At 41.1% G+C, this 23,145-nt stretch overlaps 1 protein-coding gene across 1 annotated transcript in view; it reads right to left on the reverse strand.

The window, feature by feature from the left end:
* Positions 1-12,235: 12,235 nt before the first annotated feature.
* Anxa3 (annexin A3) overlaps positions 12,236-23,145 on the reverse strand; it is a 50,008-nt gene continuing 39,098 nt past the window's right edge. Inside the window, exons 12-13 of the mRNA XM_028773686.1 lie at positions 20,546-20,668; positions 12,236-12,716 (exon numbers count right to left, since the gene is read on the reverse strand). Of these exons, the coding sequence (XP_028629519.1) occupies positions 12,657-12,716; positions 20,546-20,668 (183 nt within the window). The 3' untranslated portion in view covers positions 12,236-12,656. The remainder of the gene's footprint in view (positions 12,717-20,545; positions 20,669-23,145) is intronic.

Consider the following 23,145-nt stretch of genomic DNA (forward strand, 5'->3'; position numbering starts at 1 on the left):
CTCTCTCTCTCTCTCTCTCTCTCTCTCTCTCTCTCTCTCTCTCTCTCCCTCTCTCTCTCTCTCTCCCTCTCTCTCTCTCCATCCTCTTGCTGATGGAAGTTCCACCATATTGTCTCTTCTGTCCAGCCATTGGGTGATCAGATTTTATTGACAAGACAGAGAATAAATGATAAAGATTGTTTACACAAACTTGACACAAAAGGTTCTTGACATAAGCATTACAATGCCATGTCCAGATTGAAACAAGAAACGAGGGCAGAGAAATCAGCATTTGAATAACAAAAGGATAACTTTACACAGTGCACAATAACATTATGCTTAAACTATTCATATCAGGAAGCTGACCCAGAGTTGTTAATTTGGAGGCCTGAAAATGTGAAATGTTGACAATCTTTGGGATGTAGGGGTATAGAGAAGAAAACAGTCTCTAACATCAATGGCCAATAGTAGAGCTTTGGCCAGCATTGCAGGGGGAAGGCATCTCTGGGGGGAATCCCCAAGTCTTCATGGTCTTCTTGATGGCCCAAAGGTCTTGTAATAGCTGCTATCTCATAGACTTATTTTTTAATTGCAAAGATGAAAATATTCCACCAGCTGAGGAAAGGGTGGATATTGTAGTTGGTTTTTTTTTAGATTTATTTATTTTATTTATGAGTACACTGTAGCTGTCTTCAGACACACCAGAAGAGGACATTGAATCTCATTATGGATGGTTGTGAGCCACCATGTGGTTACTGGGATTTGAACTCAGGACTTCTGGAAGTACAGTCAGTGCTCTTAACCACTGAGCCATCTCTCCAGCCCCTGTAGTTGTTTTTTAATGAGCTTACTAAGAACTTCTAATTTCTCCCTGGGTAAAGGCCATTGTTCAACACAGAGAGGCTCATCTGGAGCCAACTGAGGCAGGGAATACCATATCTGACAGTGGCTCTTAGAATTGGATGTGACCCCTGGGAGGGTGTTTGTCATAGTCCTCTATCTGGATGAATTCAGTTTCCATGTTATTGATAAGGACCACATCTAGGGCTTCTAAGATATCTCTCCCTACCAGGTTGGTGGCCAGATCTGAGATAAGAGGTCTGATAAGGCCAACATCACCATCTGGATCCTATGCCTGGGAGGAGCTGTCTATGCCAATTAGCTGTGACCCAGGGTAGTTTCCAATGCTGTGGGATCTCAGATGGTTTTAAAATAGTTCTGTCTGCTCTTGTGTCAATGAGGCATTTAAATGGTTTCCTGGAATTTTTATATTGAATTTGGGGTGTGAGCCTTCCAAAATATTCATGACTCACAAGATTTTGTAGGTTTTTCCTTTTATTGTTGGTTGAGGGTTTCCCCTTTTGGAGCTTAAGGGCCTGAGGGGCTGATCATCTTTATCATATGCAGATGATAGTTCTTTTTCCAATGGAAGCCTTTACAGCATCAGGGATAGACAATTTTAGGAGCCGTGGCTTCCAAGCCCTTACATGGGTTGGAGTTAGGACATTTGCCCTTCCAGAGTCCCTCTTTTCCAAATTTAAAACATTTCCTTTTGTTTTAAGGCCTGGGTGAGGGAAGTAGCTTTATGGAAAACCTTTCAATCTCTAACAAGATAGCCAGAGTTCCAAGGCTATGTCTTCCAAAATTATGCCTTTAATCATGGTTTCTCTAGCCACAGGAACAGGAATTTTGTGTTCTAGGCTCTTTTTTTTTTTTTGTTCTAAGAACAAAGTCAGAGAAGGGTTGCTTGGGATTTTGCTGGAGGGGAAGCAAGGAATCCCCATTTTGGGATGCAGAAGTTGGGAGAGGGAAGATTATGTGATCCCAGGCCTAAAGGGCACAAAAGCATATTCGATCAAAATTCGCTAGAGGTTGGGTAAGCCTGATTTTCTCCTATGAAGAAGTTATAGAAAGGATTCCTTCTGGTGAGAAGCAGAATTTCCCATGACAGAAAAGAATGATCTGAACTGCAAGAGTTCCAGGAGATTCCATTGAAACTGGAGTGTTAGCCTGCCCACAAATTTAAGAAAACTGGTGACCACCCTAAAGACTTTTAACTGATTGTTGCATTACCGAGTGCTTTCAGAGAGATTTAGAGAGGTGATTTTTACTGACGCCCAAAGGGTTGTCAGAGTCTGACCAGAGGACTAAGGGTCTTCAGTCAATACCCAGAATAACCCCAGTCAAACAATGTTAGTCTTCACTTCAAAATTGGTACTTCAATTTGGTCTGCGCCCGAGCACTGAGCAGATCCCAGGTGGCAGCTCTGCACCCAATCACACAAAACCCAAAGGAAGAGGGTCTCCCAGGAGCTCTAACCTGGGCAGTATCTTAGGTAAGGAGACAGCAACACCCACCCCAAACAAGGAGTAACTGGGACCCACTGGGATCCAGGAATTCACTCCTGGCCCGGAGCACTGGTTTCTTCCGGTCTGTGCCTGGCACTGAGCAGATCTTGGGCCTCAGCTCTAACACAGCAGCAACACCCACCACAAACAGTTCTGACACAACCAAGATAATAGGAAGACAGGCTCCAGTCAGAGACAGCACAGTGCAGGTAGCACTAAGGAGATCCAGATGGTGAAAGGCAAGCGCAAGAACATAAGCACTAGCAACCCAGGATACTTGGAATCATCAGAACCTAGTTCTCCCTGAAAAGAAAAGTCCTGAAAGAAAGTCCTGAATTCCCCATATCACCAGGAAAGCGAGAGTCAAATTTAAAATCACTTTTAATGATGATGATAGAAGACTTTAAGAAGGACATAAATAACAATCTCAAAGAAATTGAGGAGAACACAGTAAACAGGTAGAAACCCTTAAAGAGGAAACACAAAAATCCCTTAAAGAATTACAAGAAAACACAACCATACAGGTGAAGGAATTGAACAAAACCATCCAGGACATATAAATGGAAGTAGAAACAAGAAAGATATCACAAAGGGAGACTGCCCTGGAGATAGAAAACCTAGGAAAGAAATCAGGAGTCATAGACACAAGCATCACCAACAGAATACAAGAGATAGAAGAGAGAATCTCAGGTGCAGAAGATACCATAGAAAATATTGACATAACTGTCAAAGAAAATGCAAAATGCAAAAAGTTCTTAACACAAAATATCGAGGAAATTCAGGATACAATGAGAAGACCAAACCTAAGGATAGAAGGTATAGATGAGAATGAAGATTCCCAACTTAAAGGGCCAGTAAATATCTTCAACAAAATTATAGAAGAAAATTTCCCTAACCTAAAAAGTGAGATGCCCATAAACATACAAGAAGCCTACAGAATGCCAAATAGACTAGACCAGAAAAGAAATACCTCCTGTCACATAATAGTCAAAACACCAAATGCACAAAACAAAGAAAGAATATTAAATACAGTAAGAGAAAAAGGCCAAGTAACATATAAAGGCAGACTTATAAGAATTACACTAGACTTCTCACCAGATACTATAAAAGCCAGAAGATCCTGGACAAATGTCATACAGACCCTAAGAGAACACAAATGCCAGCCCAGATTACTATACCCAGCAGAACTCTCAATTACCATAGATGGAGAAACCAAGATATTCCATGACAAAACCAAATTTACACAAAATCTTTCCACAAACCCAGAACTACAAAGGATAATAGCAGGAAAGCTCCAAAACAAGGAGGGAAATTATACCCTAGAAAGAGCACGAAAATAATCCTCTTCCAACAAATCTAAAAGAAGATAGCCACACAAACAATGCCACTGCTAATAACAAAATTAACAGGAAGCAACAATCTCCTCTCCTTAATATCTCTTAACATCAATGGACTCAATCCCCCAATAAAGACATAGACTAACAGACTGGATACATAAACAGGACTTAGCATTTTGCTGCATATAGGAAACCCACCTCAGTGACAAAGACAGACACTACCTTAGAGTAAAAGGCTGGAAAACAATTTTTCAAACAAATGGTCCTAAGAAACAAACTGGAGTAGCCATTCTAATATCAAATAAAATCGACTTTCAACTTAAAGCTATCAAAAAGGATAAGGAAAGACACTTCATACTCGTCAAAGGAAAAGTCAACCAACATGAACTCTCAATCCTGAACATCTATGCACCAAATGCAAGAGCACCCAGTTTCATAAAAGAAACCTTACTAAAGCTCAAAGCACATTGGACCTCAATATTATTCCACAATAATAGTGGGAGACTTCAACACCCCACTCTCAGCAATGGACAGATCATGGAAACAGAAACTAAACATAGACACAGTGAAACTAACAGAAGTTATGAACCAAATGGATTTAACAGACATCTATAGAACATTTCATCCTAAAACAAAAGAATATACGTTTTTCTCAGCACCTCATGGTACCTTCTCCAAAATAGACCATATAATTGGTCACAAATCAGGCCTCAGCAGATAAAAAAAAAAAAAAATCGAAATAATCCCATGCATCCTATCAGATCACTATGGACTAAGACTGGTCTTCAATAAAGACAAAAACAATGGAAAGCCCACATTCACGTGGAAACTGAACAACACTTTACTCAATGATAATATGGTTAGGGAAGAAATAAAGAAAGAAATTAAAAACTTCTTAGAATTTAATGAAAATGAAGATACATCATACCAAAACTTATGGGCACAATGAAAGCAGGGCTAAGAGGAAAATTAATAGCTCTAAGTACTTACAAAAAGAAACTGTAGAAAGCAAACACTAGCAGCTTGACAACACACCTGAAAGGTCTAGAACAAAAAGAAGCAAATACACCAAAGAGGAGTAGATGGCAGGAAATAATCAAACTCAGGGCTGAAATCAACCAGGTAGAAACAAAAAGAACTATACAAAAGAATCAACAAAACCAAAGGCTGCTTCTTTGAGAAAGTCAACAAGATAGATAAAACCTTAGCCAGAATAATCAGAGGACAGAGTGACAGTATCCAAATTAATAAAATCAGAAATGAAAAGGGTGACATAACAACAGAAACTGAGAAAATTCAAGAAATCATCAGATTCTACTACAAAAGCCTATACTCAACAAAATTGGAAAATCTGGATGAAATGGGCAATTTTCTAGACAAATGACAGTTACCAATGTTAAATCAGGAGTAAATAAACCATCTAAAAATTCCAATAACACTGAAAGAAATAGAAGCAGTCATTAAAAGTCTTCCCACCAAAAAAAGTCCAGGACCAGACAGTTTTAGTGCAGAGTTCTATCAGACCTTCAAAGAAGACTTAATACCAATTCTCTATAAACTGTTCCACAAAATAGAAACAGAAGGAACACTACCCAATTCATTCCATGAAGCCACAATCATGCTCATACCTAAACCACACAAAGACCCAACAAAGAAAGAGAACTTCAGACCAATCTCCCTTATGAATATCTATGCAAAAATACTCAATAAAATTCTCAAAAACCGAATCCAAGAACACATCAAAACAATTATCCATCATGATCAAGTAGGCTTTTTCCTGGAAATGCAGGGTTGGTTCAATATATGGAAATTCATCAGTGTAATCCACTATACAAACAAACTCAAAGGAAAAAAAAAACCACATGATCATCTCACTAGATGCTGAGAAAGCATTTGACAAAATTCAACATCCCTTCATGACAAAAGTCTTGGAAAGAGCAGGACTCCAAGGCCCATACCTAAACATAGTAACAGCAATAAACAGCTAACCAGTAGCCAACATCAAACAAAATGGAGAGACACTTGAAGCAATCCCACTAATCAGGGACTAGGCAAGGCTGCCCACTCTCCCCCTACTTATTCAATATAGTACTGGAAGTCCTAGCCAGAGCAATTAGGCAACAAAAGGAGGTCAAAGGGGTACAAATTGGAAAGGAAGAAGTCAAAATTTCACTATTTGCAGATGATATGATAGTATACTTAAGTGACCACAAAACTTCCACCAGAGAACTCCTAAATCTGATAAACAACTTTAGCAAAGTGGCTGGATTTAAAATTAACTTAAACAAATCAGTAGCCTTCCTCTACTGGAAGCATAAACAGGCTGAGAAAGAGATTATGGAAATGACACCCTTCACAATAGTCACAAATAATATGAAATACCTTGGTGTAAATCAAACCAAGCAAGTAAAAGGCCTGTATGAGAAGAACTTCAAGTCCCCGAAGAAAGAGTATCTCAGAAGATGGAAAGATCTCCCATGCTCATGGATTGGAAGGATTAATATAGTAAAAATGGCCATCTTGCCGAAAGCAATCTACATATTTAATGCAGTCCTCATCAAAATTCCCACTCAATTCTTCATGGAGATGGGAAGAGCGATCCTCAAATTCATCTGGAATATCAAAAAACCCAGGATAGCGAAAACTACTCTCAACAATAAAAGAACTTCTGGGGGAATCATCATCCCTGACTTCAAGCTGTAGTACAAAGCAATAGTGATAAAAAAAAAAAAACCTGCATGGTATTGGTACAGAGACAGGCAGAAAGATCACTGGAGAAGAATTGAAGACCCAGAAATGAACCCCCATACCTATGGTCACTTGATCTTTGACAAAGGAGCTAAAACCAGTTGTTTTCAACAACTAGTGCTGGTTCAACTGGAGATCAGCATGCAGAAGAATGCAAATTGGTCAATACTTATCTTCTTGTACAAAGCTCAAGTCCAAGTGGATCAAGAACCTCCACATAAAACCAGACACACTGAAACTAATAGAAGAGAAAATGGGGAAAAGCCTTGAACATATGGATACAGTGAAAAGTTCCTGAACAGAACACTAATGGCTTATGGTCTAAGATCGAGAATTGACAAATGGGACCTCATAAAACTGCAAAGCTTCTGTAAAGCAAAGGACACAGTCAATAGGACAGTGCGGCAACCAACAGATTGGGAAAAGATCTTCACCAACCCTATGTCCGATAAAGGGCTAATATCCAAGGTATACAAAGAACTAAAGAAATTAGATTCTAGACAATCAAAGAACCCTATTAAAAAATGGAGCACAACGCTGAACAAAGAATTCTCAACTGAGGAAGCTCGAATGGTTGAGAAGCATCTAAAGAACTGTTCAGCATCCTTAGTCATCAGGGAAATGCAAATCAAAACAACCCTGAGATTCCATCTCACACCAGTCAGAATGGCTAAGATCAAAAACACAGGTGACAGCAGATGTTAATGATGATGTGGAGAAAGAGAAACACTCCTCCATTGTTGGTGGGATTGTAAGCTGGTACAACCACTATGGAAAGCAGTCTGGTGGTATCTCAGAAAATTGAACATAGTGTTAACTGAGGACCCAGCTATACCACTCCTGGGCATATACCCAAAAGATGTTTCAACATACAACAGGGACCCATGCTCCACTATGTTCATAGAAGCCTTATTTATAATAGCCAGAAGCTGGAAAGAACCCAGATGTCCTCCAACAGGGGAATGGATACAGAAAATGTGGTACATTTGCACAATGGAGTACTACTCAGCTATTAAAAACAATGAATTCATAAAATTCTTAGGTAAATGGATGGAACTAAAAAATATCATCCTGAGTGAGGTAACCTAATTACAAAAGAACACACACAGTTTGGACTCACTGATAATTGCATATTAGCCCAGAAGCTTGAAATAAGGAAGATTCAACTCACAGAGCACATGAAGCTCAAGAAGAAAAAGGAAGACCAAAGTGTGGGTGCTTTGGTTCTTCTTAGAAGGAGTATCAAAATACTCAACCAAAGCTCCCATGGTCTAAACCTCCAGCCTGAGAACACAAAGGGAGGAACTCATGGCTTTACCTGTATAGGTAGTTGTGTGGCCTTGTCAGGCATCAGTGGAAACGGAGGGCCTTGGTCCTTGAAAGTTTGGATTCCCTAGTGTGGGGGAATTTGATAGCAGGAAGGCAGGAATGAGACGATGGTGAGAGCATACTGTCATAGACATAGGAGGTGGGGGGATGGGATAAGTGGTCTGGGGGAGAATAGGAGAGGAGATAACATTGAAAGATAAATAAATAAAATATCCAATAAAAATACAGACAATGGGTCTGGCAATTGTAGTTGAGCAGTCGAGACTTTTTGTCATCAATTTATTACAGGAATTTTGTATAATCCTCAAGAACAAGGTATTGTGGAAGAGGCTTATGGAACTTTAAAAAGATTGGTGAGACATACTATTGCTGAGACAAAGAATGATGTGGACCTGTGAGCTTGCTGAGTGCCCTGATAAGGGTGACTGGGGAGCTGTTTTGGACATATGTTCCTGACCCACCTTTGCTTGACTATATCTCAGATGGGACAAACTGCCTTGCCTTAAGATTTTAGACCTTGTTGGATAGAGAATCGAAAAGAAAAACTATGTCTCTTGTATTCTTCTTAAAGGTGACCAGCTATTAGGACTCAGTCATGTACTGGTCTAGAAATCAATCCAATATGGGAAATAACAGTCTACTTTTGGAAGACTGGATCTGGACTTTGTCAGAGACATATTTGGAAGTTAGCTGTAGCTTGCTATGATGTTATGATAGCAAGGGATAAAGTTGGGACAGGATCTGGATTTCATACAAGGACTAATGCATGTTTTAAGGCTCTTTTAATTGTCAAGATAAAATTGGTTTTGTCTCTTCTACAGCATTTATTGTAAGTTGCAATGACTGTATAATTTCCAATTATGTTAGTGTATTGAAACCTGGCATGTCTGTTACAGAGGTCTATCAACTAGCTTTAATCTCACTTCCCTGAGTATTAAAAAACCTTAATTCTCTGAAAAAAGCTTGAAAGTGCTGGAATAAGTGAGTTAGACTTTAGGCAGAAGCAAGAGGGTAGCAGGCTTGATTATTGCTTGTATAACAGCTTTAATTCCATTAATTGCTAGCACCACTGCTTCTGCAATAGCATTGACACAAGGAGTTAAGACATCTATTTTTGTTAACCATCTAGCAAAAAAAAAATGTTACTAATGTATTGAGTATACAAAAGGATTTATATAGGTATCTGGAACAACGAATGATGCTCTATAACCCATTGAAATTATCTGAAGGAGGTTCAGGGTTCAAGAGTTAGGAGCCATTCCAAGTGTCATGACAAATATCATTGGAGTAGTGTTACTTTTGAAATTCACAATGATTGTCATTATAATTAGAAAAAATTTTAAAGACACCTGTAGGATATTTGGCATAATACTAACACCTCTCTGGATGTGTTAACTTTACATAGTGAGATTATGAATTTGATGCTGCAGATAATGCCAATAAAATTATCCATGGCCTGAGGTCAGTATTTCCATTTTGGTCAAACCTCAGGAATGGCATATATAGCTTGATCAGGCTAGCCCTTCTTGTCCTAGGAATACTTTTATTCCTGCCCATTATGTTAAAGCTTACCTTTAACAACATTAACATGTTGTCAGCCAAAGTACACGGCTTAAACCTGAAAATGGACCCCCAGACAGAGTTATTAAATTAACAGGCTGGCAAGCCAAGGGCAGGTAAGATTCTGCACAGAGCCTTACCAACCTAAGAAAGAAGTGCATTGCTTTTGATAACGCATATTTCATCACAGGTAAGGAAGGCAGTCTTGTTAAAAACAGCCTAAGACATACTTAGTCTTGTTAACAAAATAAAAAGGGGGAGAGGTGGAGAGCCTTTGGGGCTGCTTGGCAGGAATATGACATTGGCCAAGTACAAGGAAGCAGGCTTCAAGCAGGAATCTGAATATTAGGCTAGAACCAAGAAGTAATTTCAGACAGAAATCTAAATTTTAGACTAGAACAAGAAAGTAGGCTTCAGACATGAAAATGACCTTGAGCTAGGATAGGGAAGTAGGCTCAGATACTTTGGTCATCCAGATAAACCTTTAGAAACAGTGATCATGGGAGTGTTCACAAAATTGGGTTTAATGTCTTGCTTTTTCTTTGACTATTTGTGTTTATTGTATTGCTTGTTCCTTGACTATTTGCATCTATTGTATTGCTAGACCCTCAACCTAGAACTGACCTAAATACTTGCATGTAATCAAAATGGTATAAAAGCATAAAGGAGGAGGGGGGATGGGATAGGGGGTTCTAGGGAAGGGAAACGGGGAAAAGGAATGACATCTGTATTGTAAATAAACAAAATATACAATAAAAAAACTTTATTTACAAAAAACCCCCAAACCAAACCAAACAAACAAACCAAACAAAATTGATACTTCATGGTGGCTCAAATCAGAAGTAGAGGAGAAAGGAAGAACCAGCAGCCGATCCTCAAGTTAGGATGGCAATGCAAGATGGAGGGGGAGGAGGGTATCACCCTCTTCCATGCATCCTGGGGTGTCCCTGTTCAGGCACCAGATGTGAGTCTCTTGACCCTGATCAGCTTTTGTGTACTGACAGTCTCAGGATTTGGAGGAGCTTAGGAACAGGGTCTCAGGAAGTAGTGAATATGGTGGGTATAAACGACCTGGGAGACTATTTCAGAGGACGGCTTATTTATTGAAATAGAGTTGCCAGATTATATAGCTAGAGGTCGGGCAGGAAGGACAAGGGAGGAAGGGTTGCAGTGGGGTGGGACCTTCCAATCTTTTCAACAGGGTTAACAGACTACCTTTCGTATGATTTTTTTGAGAAGCCAGTATAGTGGGGAAACAGAAGTTTAACTGGCTTTATCATCAAGTGGCCCTTTTTCCTGTGGAGGCCTAAGTAGGCCCAAGCCTGATTTGGATAGGAAGCAGCCCTATTCCTGCCGTGCTCTCTGGGAGCTGTCTGGGGTATGGGCAGTGTTCTACCATCTGTCATCTGACTTGGGAACCTAGGGTGATGAGCTGCCTAATATGGTTGTTAGGAACTTAACTCTGGTTCATTGGAAGAGCAAGAAGCACTCTTAACTGATAAACCATCTCTCCATCCTCATGAATACACTTTTAAATATTTCATTTCATGATAAAACAATCTTGTGGGTGTCAGGCCATGTATTCCTTAGGAACAGGTCAGAAAGGGCCACTTCCCTTAGCATATGCCTGTGGTTTCATATCAAAAGCCCATGCTTGCCTTGAGGCTCCTTTGGTCCCTACTCATATGTACCTCTAATACATTTCAAAGCCCACACCAGCATCCTGGCTCTTCAAACCTCCTTCTCTACTCTGAACATCCAGGCTTCTTCAGTTCACAGGCTCCTTCCCCTGGGCTACTTGTGTTTTTTATAACCTACACGATTTTTCCGTGCCTACTTCTCCAGCTCTGGGTATGGTCAGTCTGCTTCATATTCTCTCTGCTCTGGACTCTTACAGGTAGCTCTGGTTGTTTTCTCTATTTTAGTGATAATAAAAACCTCCCCATTCTTGGAGTAACCCTTTCAGTTATTTATTGTGTGCTGACTTACATCTGGTGCTGAATTGTGGGGGCGGGGTGGAGAGGGAGGGAAGGGTCTAAGCAAAGGCACAGAGAGCTGACAAACTGACTGATCCATGGGTGGAAAGGTTTTTTATAGATTTTTGTTTTATTTTTGCAAATATAAGAGGGAGAATAGCTGGGCAGTGATGGCGCATGCCTTTAATCCCAGCACTTGAGAGGCAGAGGCAGGCGGATTTCTGAGTTCGAGGCCAGCCTGGTCTACAGAGTGAGTTCCAGGACAGCCTGGGCTATACAGAGAAACCCTGTCTTGAAAAAAAAAAAAAAGAGGGAGAATAGCCAGAGCCTTTGGGGACTTCCAAAATAGCCGTGGCTATGTCTCTGGGGCAGAGGGTAAAGGGGCAGACTTGTCAAGGGCCATAGCTACGGCTCTTGGGAGCAGAGAGAAGAGCAGGAGCAGGAAATCTTATGGGTTATACAGAAAAACAGTAGGTGCAGGTAGGGAAGGGAATCCTCTGAACTGCAGCAGACTGGAATGAACTGGGGAAATCTGGAGGTTAGCATGCATCATGGGTACATGTTAACAGGCAGTATAATGCCTCATCTAACAGAGGAAGGAGAGATAGGGAAGTGGCTCTTCCTGGCAGGCAGAAATCTGTTTCACAGGTTCCGAGCAACAGTGGAACTATCTGCCAGCAATCCTGTTTTTCCTGCCAGAATCCAGCCCCTGCTGAACAACAATAAGGATAGCATTACCTCATTTCCCTGAGAAAAATCCATAGGACACCATTCTCTTTTCCTGAGCCTCAACCACACTAAACGGTTGATAGACTTGTTTCTATCTCCTGCATCTTCATAAGGATGACCCTAAACTATTGATTCTCCTATCGACACCCCCTAAGTGTGGAGATTGTAGGTGAGTACCACCATGCCATTTCACTATTAGATCACACTAATCAAGTAATAGAAGCACCAACAGCATTTATAACAAATGTATTTTGGAATATTTTTTGGTACCAGGCAAACTACAGTATTAGTAGATACTGAAAACAAATACACAAATTATAGTTAGCAAAGGCAGCCGCTTTTAGCGTCCTGATTTATGTTTAATGGTTTTGAACTACACAGATTCCAACTTCCTAAGCCAAATAGAAAATCATTAGTAGGTTTTTAATTGTAGATATCATTTCCCTTATAAACCTCTACATTATGAATGAGATGCTCTAAAATAAAATCAAGTTCATTTTTGATGATCCACTGAACGATGCCAATGCCTATCAGGCAGACAGGTTGCTGTCTTGCATTTGCTTGCACTTGGGAGTGCTGTATGAAAGCAGTGAACAGAGCTGTTGAGGAGGTCCACCATCAGGGTAGGCAGCAGTTGGAAGCCACCTTCTTCAATCATCTTCTCCACAGATCTTCAAGAGCACTGTTCTGTAGTCTCCAGAAGTATCTGACTGCAAAGAACAAGACCGACAGGGAAGATGAAACACAGCATAAATAAGGAGGGGACTAGAGGTGAATCAGATTCCACAGCGTTAGGGGAGTCATCTGGGCAGGAGACATGTGAGCTGCATTGTTCAGTACAGCACACCTGCCGAGCTGTCATTCTTTCATTCTTGAGGACAGCTGTGCCCCAGCCTAACATTTTCTCTGCAGTTCCTAATGTTCAAATCCTCCTGGAGTAGTGCAACTAGAAAGATTTCAGCAATGACACGATATTACATATTAGCTGCTAACAGAAATTCTAAAATCTGTAGCTTAATAAAAAAATAATGTTAACTGACACTTCTATTTGCAATTTAAACACCTACCATGGGGTAACTGGAGGTGTCACTCAATGGCCTATAGTGTGCTTAGCATGTGTAAAACCCTGAGTTGAATTTTCAATATAAAATGCTTAAACAAAATGTTAATTTTGTATTAACTATTGTAACCCTTATAAAACATCTATGCAGCAGTGTGAACTCTCCTAATCTCCGTGTATCAATTACAGAGGCTAAGAAAGGTGCCCTCAAATCAGAGAGCTCAGTCCCTCACTCTTACTCTGTCAGTTTCCTGGGAGATTCAAACATTCCATCCTACAGGAAGCTCCCTAAGCAGGGAGGAAAATAACTCAAAACAGCTTTAGGAAACTGACCAAACTCTCTAGGCCTTTCCTTACCAGAGTCAGCAATAAAACCCAGCAGTCCCTCTCAGACAAGCCAAGCTGCGAAGACTGAGACCAGACAGATTGCCTGGGAGAAGGAAAAACCAGACAAACTGCCTGAAAGAGGTTTATGTTTGGAAAGGTATAGGTAGGGTAGCCATTAAGGTCAAGTTGAGTAACGTAGAAGAGTCATTGGATAGAGAGGCTGGACACAGTGTCACAGTAAGGGACACAACAGGATTAATGCACAGCCTCCCATTACTGCTGATGGTGGAATTAACCCTTTCCTCCCTTGGTTTTCCTAAGTTTTGCATTGCCACATGCAGCCTTCTTTGAAACTATTGGCAGTCAGCCACGCTCACTTTGTATTTAAAGAGGAGCTTCCAGTCACTCTGAGCTGACCTGTATACCATGGTTTGTGGTTTGACTTGTCAAAAGAATACACCTCAATGAGATGACTCATCAGTGCTGGTAATACAAGTTTGATCCCCAGAAACCACGTGGTGGAAGGAGAAAACTGTTTCCATAAGTTGCACACACACACACACACACACACACACAAGCACACCAGTAAGCACACACACACTCACAGATGCAAATAAATAAATGAAAAGCTACACAAGAAGCTTACAGTAGGACCATGGTTTGCTATGGGGACTAAACATCTGTCCTATCTCTTGCTTCATTTCTCTAGATAGTCAATACTGCATTTTAGAAATGCTGTTTCACAAAGATGCTTTGCTAGATTAAAAATAACTTTGTGAATCATTTGTACCTTCTTAATCACATCTTATTTATTGTTCTTATAAGACAGGCATGGAGCTGGGCCCAGTATGAGCCAGGACCACCTAAAGAAACTGTCTCAAAGGGTCAGGTATGGTGACATATGCCTGTAATCCCAGCATATCACAGGCAGAGGCAAGAGGATAGAGTTGAAGGTTATTTGTGGCTTCATATACAGTTTAAGGTCAGCCTGGGCTACATGAGAGAGCCTGCCTCAATGCCCCCTCCCCCAACACAGACAAAAAGAAAGGGATGTAATACTTCTGCTGACCTGCTGCTAACAGTACCCCATGGTTCTCTCTCCTCTCGACTTCTTCCCGAATTTACCCTCACATTGTATCAGTACAGACAATTGAGCCTTTTCAAGTTTCAATAGCTTTTCAAGTTATTACAGACCTAGTCTAGACTCTCATCTCTTGCCAGTGGTGTGACTACAACTTAATCACTCTAAGTGCCCAAGTCATTAAGTTTTGCTGTTTTGTATACCATGCTCAATGACCAGCCTATCCCACTAGAGCGCAAACATTTCCTAGGCCTTGGCTTGCATTCTGTTTTTAGGATACAACATCTTCATTCACTCTCCTGGAACATGCTCTTCCCATGACTTCTGTCCCAGCACTCAGGCCTGAATGTGCTCCCTCCCCTCAGGCATCTCCACATTTACCTTCTCTGCTACTCGGCCATTATGCAGCAGTGATGGGTAAAGCTCAACTCTAAGCTTTCTCTTCTTCACTCCACATTTTTTGTCTCTGGAATTTCACCTTTATGCAGAGATTCAGAAGCATGACCATTGCAGTTTGACTATGGAATGCCCCCCATAGCTTGAATGCCTGGTGCCCAGCTGGTGGCACTGTTTAGAAAAGTTATAGCACCTTTAGGAGGTGGAGGCTTGCTGGAGGAAGTATGTTGATAGGGTGGTGTTGTGTGTAAGTTTAGGACGCATGTTTCCCTTTGCCTGGTCCCCTTGCCCGGTGCTGCAGCACCCATGACTTAGCTCCGAGATCATGCTACTGCTACAGGCTCCATTTCCGTCCTGCCTGTTCCTTTTTGCCCAACACCGAAAATGGCCGTCTCCCCCTGGTTCCCATGGCTGGCTTGCTAAGTTGACCAAACCTGTCCTTCCTGAGAATTCCTGGAGCTACTGCTCGAGTTCCACAGACTGACCACCTGAGCAGTTGGCTATACTGACCACCAGTGACCATTCTACGGTTTTGCCCTCTCTCTTGCTCACCTAAATTGTTGCAAATGGAAAACACCAGACAGCCTTAATATTTAATACCAGCCAGATTTGTATCAGTAAATCTCCAACCCTATTATCCCCACGCAAAGAACACACAACTCAGTTATAATATTTATAAGCTGCACACCTAGATTGGGCAGATCTACCACTACACTACTCTAGTCCCCAGCCATGAGATCCCTTGTTACTGCAGCTCCTCCAGGCCACGTGATTCTGCTCCATCTTCGGTATCCTCTTCTTCCATTTTCCCCACTCTCTGTCCCTCCATCTCAAGTCATCTCTCTCTCCTTCTCTAAAACTTCCAACTTTACCTTTCCTTTCCACTGACCAGTCACAGACTCTAGCTTTTTTTTTTTTTTTTTTTTGACCAGCTAAAATGGGGAGAAGGTCAACATGGAATCACCTGAGTACTCCTCATAGGGGGCAGTCCCTCTTCAGGAAGCAGAATTAACATCAAAACAAAAACAGCACCATGGCAATCCACAACAGTGTGGGCTATCAGTTTAGTTCAATTTTTTTCTAGCCATGGCCCCAGCCAGCTTCCTGCTCCTGCTCCCATCCCCCTACTGCCTGTTGTCATGCGCTTCTATGCCACAATGGATTCTTTATCTCTTAAACTGTAAGCCAAGTGTCAACTCTTTATCCTTTAAGTGAGTTAGTTAGTGAGATTGTTTGTTTATTCATTCACTTATTTTAGAAAGTAAGAGTCTCGCTGTGTAGCTCTCGGTGGCCTAGAACTTACTATGTAGATAAGATTTGCCTCATATTCAAGAGATCTGCTTTCCTCTGCTTCAGACTGCTGGATTAAAGGCATGTGCCACCAAGCCTGGTTCCTATAGCTGTTTTCATCAGCGTATTTTTAGCAGCAACAGAGCACCTGGTCCAATGACTCCCACGATAGACCCACACCAACAACCACTGCGCTGACCTCTTAGCGTATCCCAATCTCAAGACCTGCAGGACCAGGTCCTGCTCTTCCCAAGGACAACACCCTCTTCTCTGACTCTCATGTAGAAAACAGCACTTCTTGCTCTTTCCCAAGATAGAATCCCACATGTCATCCTTGACACCTTTTCCTCGATTCTCTTACCAAATCCTAGGTTCCTCGCTCTTGTGCTTCCTGTTTGACTGTGTAACAGTCTTCCACCCCAGTAAGACCTGCTCCAGTGTGTCTGTGTCAACCCCCTACACCCATCATCCCATGCCTCCCCTAGTCCCTGCTTCAGTCACCAGAATTGTTTTTAATGACAGAGACTTCTCGTCTACCATTCTCATCGACTTCACAATCCCTTGTGCTAAAGACAGGACTATCTAAATGGTACCACAGAATTCCTGCATGGCCTGGCCTCTCTACCCTGTTTCCATAGTTTCTTCTGCCTCAAGATCTTTCTAAGTTTATCTATCCCACATTCTCTCTTTAGAATGCTAGGCTAGCTCCATACATACAGGCACAAGAGTCTCCTTGTTAATGCCTATTGAACCTTCCAGATCATCTTTCCCCATAGAAGCCTTTCTTGTCAGTCAAGTCCTCCTGTCATATGATCTTTTAGTACCATGTCGCTTTCCCTCACATGAAAGTAGTAATTTTTATACATATTTGTAATTTCATAGGAGCAGAAAGTTATTTCTCCTTGTAACATTAGCCCTGAGTCTGACACAGCATTCCCTTAATAAATATTTGTGCTTAGAGGAATCCAGCACAAATGCCCCAACTTTGGAACTCTGGGTGAATTCATTTTACTATGTTATACTTAAGTATTCCCAGAAGTAGGTTTTCTAATTAAACAATTGACTTAAGCTTCCTTTTCCTTTGGCATCTTACCATGATTCTCTTTCTAAGATGCATCTTAGGACCCTGTTGGCCAGCAGAATTCCAGGGCTTCAAGTATGGAATACAAGATGGCCTCAAACTAGAGATCCTCCTGGCTCAGCCACTCCCAAACTATGGATGTTATAGGCACACATCACTACACCTGAATTATCTAGTGAGGAAAGGAGGGGTTGTTTTTTGGTGTTTTTTTTTTAACGTACACTCTCCCTTTCCTTCTCACCAGTTATCATCAATGAGAGGGCTGAACTGTAGTCAGATGTCTGACTAATATGAGAAAGCAGAGGATGACAGAGTCCAAGAGCGGGATTATGCAGCGTTTCCACGTTCTAACTCCTGAGTTTCAGAAACAACCATCTTTAAGAGATCCCACTGGCCAGCCAGGAATCCATGAATGAGATTACCTGACTATACATGCAGCAGGGAGAAAGAACTGAATCTGTATTATTTCACATCTCAAACCTGACTCTTCAGTGGTGGTTTTTCTTTCTATCAAACTACAAACAGTTTAAATGTCTCCTAATAAAGTAAGTCTCCATTATGTGAACCATGGGGAACAGAGAGTCACAGCTTAATCTAATTTTCTGGTTTGCTGAGGGTGAACGAGAAGCCCTCCTGGTGTGTCAGCCTTGTTACTGACAACTATTATAAAACGTATGAGTCTGCTTTTCTGCCCAGGCAAGTACGGTGTGGTTAACTTTATTGAATCTTCCTGTGATGATTGAAAGTATTGTAATGTGTCAGGGTCAATTCAAATAGAGTTGAGTGTAGGCTGTTGACAAAATCCATGCTAAGTCCCAGGTAGAGCCTGTTGCTTTTTCGGATCAGTTATGATTTTGACTTACCCATGCATCTCTCCCAGTCAAAGTTTAGCAGAAAACAAAGACACTGGTTTTAAAAGCACAAAGGAATTTGGTGAGCACATCTAGCTGACTGGCTAAAGTGAATACATTCATTTGTTCCTTTAAAAAAAATCATTTGTGAGCCCTGAGGCTGGAATGCTTCTAAGATAGAGATTCCCAGGTCAACGTGTAAGCCTGGTTAAGGGTGTCTGTTATGGGTAGGGCTGAATGGTGGGTAGAAGGAAAGACTCCAACTACTCAATGTGACACAGGAACATGGCCTAGGCTAGACATTCCCAGTTGCCAATGCTAAACATCACATTCCTCCGGGACAAGGGCTCCATAGTCCTAGGGGCTGGAGGAGTAGAGCTAACAAGAATCAGAATCTGCACAGTGTACAATAATCCCACAGCTAGCCTGGAATGTGTGCTTCTAGCTTGAGACTCTCAACACTTCCCTCTAACTGCCAGTTGCTATCCTGTTTGTCTTAATTCTTCTGGGCACTGGTTCTCAGAAGGTAGTAGCTTATGTCCCAGAAGCTGATTTTCCTGAGAAAGTGTGTAGAGTAGCTAAGAACTCAGAGGTAAATAAGTAATGCATCCTGTGGGACCTTTGTGGAGCCAGACTCTACACTGGGTGACTGGAATGGATGGGTAGTTCATTCAACCTCAGTGCCCAGACTGGTTCAGGAAACTAGACTGGATTAATTCTCTAGATTATCAGGGATCTTGGTATGTCATCTGGGGACTAAGTTAAAACAGAAGAAGGCAAAACAAAACAAAAATTGAATCCACAGAATACTGCTAGGAAGGCTGGGGCTGGGGCTCGTTCCTTGGCATTTATTAGCTAGGTGGAATATTTCTATTTCAGCTAGAGCATTGAACCAGGAATTTGTATGGTTTAGGAGACTTTTTCTGAACAATTCTATCATTTATCAGTTTTACTTCCTTAATAATTCTTAATTTATTATATATATTCCTGTACACCAAGACTTGGGAACAGTGACCATGAGCTCATGTTAAGCAGAAAGGAAGGAGGATCAGACATTTTAGAAATATTCTTATCAGAATGGCAGAAACAATGGGGTACTTTTTTAAAAATAAAAAAAAATATAACGATTGATTAATTCAGTTACATAGCAAATAAATGTTCTGCTTGGGAAAGCTGAGGCCAAAAGTAATGAGAAGATATTTATAATGAGATAAAAAAAAGAAAGGTAACCTGCTTTATGTAAAAGGAGGCTCTAGACGTTAACAAAAAGCAATAGAAATCCAAAAGAAGAATGGGCCCAAAACACAGAAAGAGAAAGCACAGAATTAAAGAAATAAAAATGGTACTTAAAATGTGGAATACATCGGTTCTAACCTGCACCTGTTGGACTGTAAAAATACAAATGGGTTGTCTATGAGCAGAGAATAACTCTGAGGGTCTGACAAAACCACAGAAAGGGGAAACAAGTGGGCATCTTTACCAAAGTTTAAAATTATTTTTTATCTTTCTCAGCCATTTACCCATCACCCCCAAACACGTGTACCTTATGAAACTGGGTATGTACACTGCAGCACTATTTTGAATAGCTAGGAACTGTAGATGTCTGCTGATGTCATTGGAATAAAAATGGAATAGTTCACAGCTATGAAAAAGGAGAAGCCTCCCTCATACTGTAATGAACAGAACTGAAGATACAGAACCCGTCATCTTTGGTATATAGAGGACTTCCTCTTCCTCCTCCTCCTATTATTATTTCATTATTATTATTATTGTTATTGTTATTATTTCATCATTGCTGTGGCAGGGGTTAATCTTACAGCCTTGCACATGCTAGGTAAATGTTTACTACTGATCTACATACCCAGTTCACTAAAGGCATATGTGAAATATGTATTTTTCTTTCCTTACTTTATTCCTTACTTATTCCTTACTTTTTCACAATGCTGACATAATTGTTTAATACCACTGCAGCATAAACAATAAACAACCAAGTTATACATGCATCTTTTTCCAATGTCCAATAAACTTTTTAAAAGATGACTTACTATTATATTCTTAGTATTTAAGAGCTGGAAAACAGTTGCCATTTTTAACAAATTTTTTAAGATATATTTATTTCTAATTTCATGTGCATGCATGTTTTCCTATATATGTTTGTGCTCCATGTCCACGCAGTACCCACAGAGGCCAGAAAAGGGTGTCAGATCCTCTTGGACTGGAGTTACAGATGGTTGTGAGCTGCCATGTAGATGTAGGGACCAAATCCAGGTCCTCAGGCACTAGTGAGCCATCTCTTCAGTCCCCAGCTTCCACCTTTAAGGGATGTTTTGTTAGAACTATTTTAAACCCAGAAAGCACAATAACAAGGTGAGAGAAACGTAAGTCAGTTTATGACAGAAAGATTGTGAGTAAAGAAGGGGAGCCATGCTTTGCAATTCCCACAGGAGACTCACTTGGATTGCTGAGTATAGAGAGTAGCCGTAGTGCTTCTTGAACTCACGTCTGATGTCCAAAAGGTCAATCTCTGATCTGGAAACCATTATTCTGTTCAGAGTGAATTCATCTGTTCCGGCACCCTGGGAAGAAAGGATGGGGAGAACCTCACCAGTTACTCAATGAAAGCAGATATTCAGTTGCAAGAGATAAATGATCATAAAAAAAATTATCCAATCACAGTAACTCCTCTTCATTCGCTTAGCACCAAATTCTATCATTCATTCATTCATTCATTCATTCATTCATTCATCCATTCATTCAAGAAATATGTGTTGAGCCCCTGTAATGAGCCTTCACTGTGCTATCAAGAGGAAGTATCTCTAATGCGCTCCTAGTTATATAGCAGATACAGGCTAGAGAACAGGCCATTGAAAATAAGTCTGACACAAACCCTAGCACAGAGGAGCTTTGGAGCTGTTGGCAGTTGTTAGCTGCTGGGACAGGAAGAGTCAGTTTCCTCTAAAAGTCAAGCCCCTGATAAGTCACCCACACATCAGTGAAAGGCCACAGGTGCAAAAATATTTGGGCAGCTCAAATTGACCTTGATCAGAAAAAAAAATGGACACAAAGTTGGGTAGAAAGGGAAGGGGAGTGAATTTGGGAAGAGCTGGATGTGGGCGGGTGAATATGATCAAAACATGTGCCAAGTTCTCAGTGAAAGAATAAAAATCATTAAATAAAAAGTTATTTAAATTAGTCTGAAAGATGAGAGATACTGGGTTCTAGTGTGGGGAGTTTTAGCAGAGCCTGAGGAAGACTAAAGATTAGAAAGGTCTGCCTAAGAAAGTAACATTTACAGTGAAGCCTAAATCATCAGCTGGGAGTACACTGAGATGGTGAGGCACTGGGGAAACTGAGGCAGAGGTATCAAGGCACAGGTATTAGATGTACTAGGGGAGAGGGGTGGGCTTGTATAGAAAGTGAAGAACACTCTAGTAAAGGATCTCCCTCTCTCCCCGATCTGCTGTGTGTCTGTGTGTGTGTGTGTGTATGTGTGTGTCTGTGTGTGTGTGTCTGTGTCTGTGTGTGTGTGAAGTATATGAATGTTTGGGATATATAAATAATGAACAACAGCAAATGATGCATCTGGAAAATCTAGACTTCACTGGCCATGAAATGAAACTCCAACTGTATCCCAAAGTTGAGCGCTGTCACATTTTAAACTAAGAATGTTGAGATCACACCTTATTTGTGGTTGTTTTAGAAGACTGTCCATTTGCAATATAAAGCACAGATTCCAGAGGAGAAACAGAACGAGGACAGGGGAGTAAGAGGAGAGTCTCTGAGACCCATCGGACACGTCTGCAGCAATAGAGGACGGTCATGGCCTCAGCATGAGTAATGTTCACAGAAGGAAAGAACAGGAGCATCTGTGAGGCGTTTGTGGGCAAATGGTTAAAATTATGATGTACCATTTGGACGGTGGGGAAAGAGAGTGAAAACTTTTAAGGAAACTGTTAGATGAATGCTGGGTCTGTTTAGTGATGTTTCCAACAAGTGCCAATTGAGTGCATACTGTGTACCAAGCATTATTTTCTATACCATGCACACAGTAGTGAATAAATTCTGTCCCCATGGAGTTTACTTTCTACTAGACAGAGACAGCAAACTATCTGATTATTTTAATGACTATTAATAAGAAGGAGGAGGAAACACAGGGCAATAGAATGCAGAGAGATGGAAAGAGAGCCAGTATAAATGAGGGGGTGTTACATAAGGAACCATGGAGTTGTTCTGGCCTAGCTGCCTTGAGAGGCATGCTTCATAGGCTTTTCTGGGAAGAATTCCTGAGGCACAAAGGGCCTTCCAGTTCTTAAGAGATCCGTGTGCTCTCTGAGGCAGTAAAACATTCAGGCTGCTCTGTGCTTCTCTGTATGTTCCCTTGAAGTCAAGGAAGCATGGAAGCGTGACATGACAACTGGTCTTAGACATTAATCTTGTGTACCCTGCGCACCTTGTAGACATTCATTGTATCCTGGCAAGGACAATTGTATTGATCCTGGAAATTTCCATTATATTCTGTTTCTCATGAAGGTATTAAAAAGTTTAGTTGCTCTCAAGACAATTGCCATAACCTCAGTCTTGCTGTGGATCCTCCAACAGGCCAGATTTAGTTCCTCATGGCCATATCAAGTGACCTTGGTACAGTAAGTAAGCATGGGCACTTACGGGTTACTTCAAGAGGAGATATTTGAACTGAGACCTGAAAAGATGAGAAAAAGCTAGCCATATCTATGGTGGAGGAACACTACAGATAGGAAAACAAACACAAAGTTGCCAGTGGGGGACAGCTGTGATAACCAGGGAACAGCAAGATGTTGGAGGTGGCTGAGGCCGAAGGAACAAGGCCAAGGAGGCAGAGTTCAGTGACCAGAGCTGAGTAAGGCTAGTTTTGGTTGGTACAACCTGTGAGATCCCTGAACACAGGAGCCAGGACTGGTGGTGGCCTAAGGTGAGGGAAATGAGGTGTTCAGTCAGACATAACATAACAGCAACTGGAAATATCCACTATAGAACTGAGGAAGTGCTTTCTTGGAGCTAAGCTCAGTTGTAGGAA

Source organism: Grammomys surdaster, unplaced genomic scaffold (assembly GCF_004785775.1).
Source record: "Grammomys surdaster isolate TR1022 unplaced genomic scaffold, NIH_TR_1.0 233, whole genome shotgun sequence".
Lineage (NCBI taxonomy): Eukaryota > Metazoa > Chordata > Mammalia > Rodentia > Muridae > Grammomys > Grammomys surdaster.